Source organism: Sinocyclocheilus rhinocerous, unplaced genomic scaffold (genome assembly GCF_001515625.1).
Source record: "Sinocyclocheilus rhinocerous isolate Xijiao unplaced genomic scaffold, SAMN03320098_v1.1 scaffold166, whole genome shotgun sequence".
Lineage (NCBI taxonomy): Eukaryota > Metazoa > Chordata > Actinopteri > Cypriniformes > Cyprinidae > Sinocyclocheilus > Sinocyclocheilus rhinocerous.
The window spans coordinates 1,709,047-1,713,113 of record NW_015633186.1 but is presented as its reverse complement, the minus strand read 5'-3'; the positions used below and the strand labels follow the sequence as shown (position 1 = coordinate 1,713,113).

The following is a 4,067-nucleotide window of genomic DNA, read 5'->3' as shown; positions in this document are numbered from 1 at the left end:
CTACAGCCACAGAAATGAGTGAGTGTGTGTGTGGCGGAGAGACGTCCTCGTCACATCTGGAAGTGATCGGCACACCAGCAACTAAAGAACATTGGGTTCTCATACACTGCCATGCAAAATAAAGCAATAAATCAATCAGCAACAGCAAAGAAGCATTGGCTGGACTATCAGGTAACACTGGCTGTATGATCAGGCAGACAGCATCACCTAGTGGACATTGATAAATAGGAATACCTAACCTGAAGAAATACTGATAAGCTGTATTTAATACACAAGTAATCAAATAAAATTAACATTTATAAACATAAACTGATACAGAGAGAGGCAATACAGTATGACCAGGCCTGCCTGCGAACTCAGCAAAACCTCCACTGATCACTGCAGAACTTTGAACATCAGACTATCACAATGGTTAATGCCTTCCCTGCCGCTTAGATGTTTATTTATTTATTATTTTGGCCGATTTTATTATGCTAAAATACTATTACTACTACTACTACTAAATTACTTCAAAATGTATGGAATACTAATTATTAGTAATATAAAACAGAATAATTATTTTTCACTAATATTAACAACAACAACAACAACAATATAGTAAAATAGTAAAAATAATTATTCCTATTAATTATTTTGGACTAATTGATAATATTTTATTCAATACATCATTTATGGCTCAGTGGTAGAGCATTGCGCTAGCAGCGCAAAAGGTCATGGGTTCAATTCCCAGGGAACACACATACTGATAAAAAAAGTATAGCCTGAATGCACTGTAAGTCGCTTTGGATAAAAGCGTCTGCTAAATGCATAAATTAATTTATATTTTACTATTATTGTTGTTGTTATTTAGAGATTAATAACTAATAAATACTAAATAATAATTACAAATTACTAATTATATTCATAATAATTATTATTCCATAATTGTTAGACTGATTTAAAGTAATAATAATAATAATAATAATAATTATTATTATTATTATTGAATAAATATTATCATCAATTAGTCCAAAATAATTAATAGGAATAATTATTTTTTTTACTATTTTACTATATTTATTATTATTATTGTAATAAAAATAACAACCAATAAATAGTAAAAAAAAAAAAAATTATTCCTAATAATTATAATTATGTAAAGTGGGCCTAACTTAATAATAATAATTATAATACTAAAAAATACAGTAAAATAGTAAAAATAACAATTATTCCTATAAATTTTTTGGGACTAATTGATAATAATATTTATTCAATACATTATTGATATTTTACCATTATTTTATTATTATTATTATTGTTGTTGTTATTAATTATTAATTACTAACTAATAAATAGTAAATAATAATTAATAATTATTCCTAATTATATTCTTAATCATTATTATTCCATAAATGTTGGACTGATTTATAGTAATAATCACTATTATTATCATTAATTTGATGGTGATGAATATTATTGTAATAAAAAAATATCAACCAATAAATATTAAAACTAATAATTATTCCTAATTACATTCCTAATAATTACAATTACATAAAAGTGGGCCTAACATAATAGAAGTAAATCCTTCCTTGTATAATCTATTTACAAATATCTAATTTTGATTTTAAAGAGACAGACTAAACAAAAACCACATATTTTATTTATAGCATCTTTTCTTAAGAAATAATTAAGGAGCTTGATTAACAAGAGAAGACAACTAAAGGGGTTAAACTAGTTTGACAGAGGCCTGTTCTGACAGTCTTACACAGAGTCAGCATCTTCAGTGCCAGATTCACAGGAACATGGCTGCTTTCCTGGACACAGATCATGTTTAGTCTCAGACTATAAAAGATTTCACTATGAATAATCACTACTGACAGCCAAAGTTCGTCCAAGACTCTGCCTAATCCGCTTCAGGGAAATTGGCTCCATGTGTTTCAGTTGACCGCTGATCCATTCTGGATTTCATTGTTCAGTGATTACAAAAGGCAAAATATATACTGGCATTCATACAGCAGCAGTTAATCAAAGTCTGACAGCAAATTGTAAACATTTAATTTTATTTTGCGCGTAACTAAAACACATTCTGTACAAAACATTCAAAGAGCTCCTTTCTGTTGGAGAACCTCTCATCCCGGCATAATGGGAAATAAAAAAAGTCAGAGTTGGAATTCAGAATGAGTATTATCTTCCTCTGCAGAAGAATAATTCTGAACACGCTCTCATTTCCCGCTGTAATTTTGAAAGGATGAAGGTCACTTATGCAAAGTGGCTGGCAGCTCCTTTCTAAGTGAGGGACAAGATGATTACGTTAAACTAAACCACCCACTCGCCGCAAGACGAAACATTGTGCTTTCAGGGTCAGTGTTTCTTTTTCAACGGATTATCTCTGTCTCACACACACCAGTGACATGTCAGCGCACAAAACACACACACACACACATACAGACTTCCTTACATTTTTGTGTCTTTTTCTCACACACACACTTACTCTTTCTCTCTCACTTGTGTTTTCTCTCTCTCTCACTGTCTCGTGTCAACTGAGGGTTGATTTGATGAAGCGTGTTGGGCTGTGATGTAAATAGTGAGATCTGATTGGCTCGCTTGTCTCCTGCAGATGTCCACAGTGATCTGTGGTTGGCCGTGCTATTCCGGCTGGCAGCCACAGGAGGTGCTCTGTTCACGGCCACAGCTCCTCATCTGCTGACCGACATCTGAACCCGCCTTCTGTGGGAAGACAAAGACAGATAACTGGAAGTCCAAGCAAACTACAAAACAGAAGGTCATCGCCCTATGCGGATTTAAAAACTCACAATTTCTTGTTTCTGTTGTATCGGTGCACTTTGCACAACTAATCACATTAGTTTTTTGCACTGATTTTCAAAGATCAGGAAAATAAAGGTCTTTGTTAATTTATCTGTCACTAATTATGGCAGGTTTAAAACACACATATACTCACATTATATGAATAAATTAATAAATAAAACTATCATTTAAAGCAGTGGTTCCCAATCCTGGTCCTGGAGAACCCCCAACACTGCACATTTTAGATGTCTCCCTATTTAAACACACCTGATTCAACTCATCAGCTCATTAGTGAAGACTCCAAGACCTCAAATGTGAGTGTCAGATAAGAGAGACACCAAAAACATGCACATACTACAAAGATCATAAAATCCATGCCTGTAATATTTAAGGAAAATATATCACTAAGAGCAGGATATTTGAATGCTTCCAACATTCTCACAGCTGGACTGAATGACATTTTCATGGCTGGCATTTATTGTTATCTCAATGGAAATTTTTCCACGGTTTTGCTCAAGTCTGACAGGGATCATAAGCGATGCTAATGTGCACTTGGCTCATTCCTACATTTGGAGATCTTCTCCTGCAGAGTTAAGTGTTTCTTGCAACCTGTTTGTATTTTTCAAGCGAATGCAAATACCTTGATTATCTTTTTTAAGTTTAGAAGTTTATTTAGAGTTAGAACTTAACTCTAGAGCAGTGGTTCCCAATCCTGGTCCTGGAGAACCCCCAACACTGCACATTTTAGATGTCTCCCTATTTAAACACACCTGATTCAACTCATCAGCTCATTAGTGAAGACTCCAAGACCTCAAATGTGAGTGTCAGATAAGAGAGACACCAAAAACATGTAGTGTTGGGGGTTCTCCAGGACCAGGATTGGGAACCACTGATTTAAAGGTTTGGGGTTAGTAAATTATTATTATTATTATTTTTAACAATGGAAATGAATACTTGTAATCAACAAGGATGCATTAAATTGGTCAAAAGTGACAGTAAAGACATTTATAATATTACAAATTTATATTTTAAATAAATGCTGTTCTTTTGAACTTTCTATTCATCAAAGAATTCTGAAAAAACAACAAAAAAAAAACAACAACAACAACAGTGTCATGGTTCCACTGTCCAGACTGCGACCATTTTTTCTGCCTGTGCGACTAAATTTTGTGTGCGGTCGCACTGGTCTGACCACCGCGTTGGTCAACTCATAAGCCCTGCAGTTTCTGTTGCATATGAGAAACATCAAAGGGCAAACGAAACTGAAAGCATAACGAAAC

General features: G+C 33.5%; 1 protein-coding gene across 2 annotated transcripts in view; it reads right to left on the bottom strand.

Moving 5' to 3' along the window:
• Positions 1–2,045: 2,045 nt before the first annotated feature.
• The window catches only part of dph1 (diphthamide biosynthesis 1), a 117,057-nt gene continuing 115,035 nt past the window's right edge, over positions 2,046–4,067 (bottom strand). For both annotated transcript variants that reach the window (XM_016557003.1, XM_016557002.1), the window contains 2 exons: positions 2,474–2,709; positions 2,046–2,268 (listed from right to left, as the gene is read on the bottom strand). In XM_016557003.1, the coding sequence (XP_016412489.1) occupies positions 2,629–2,709 (81 nt within the window). In that variant the 3' untranslated portion in view covers positions 2,046–2,268; positions 2,474–2,628. The remainder of the gene's footprint in view (positions 2,269–2,473; positions 2,710–4,067) is intronic.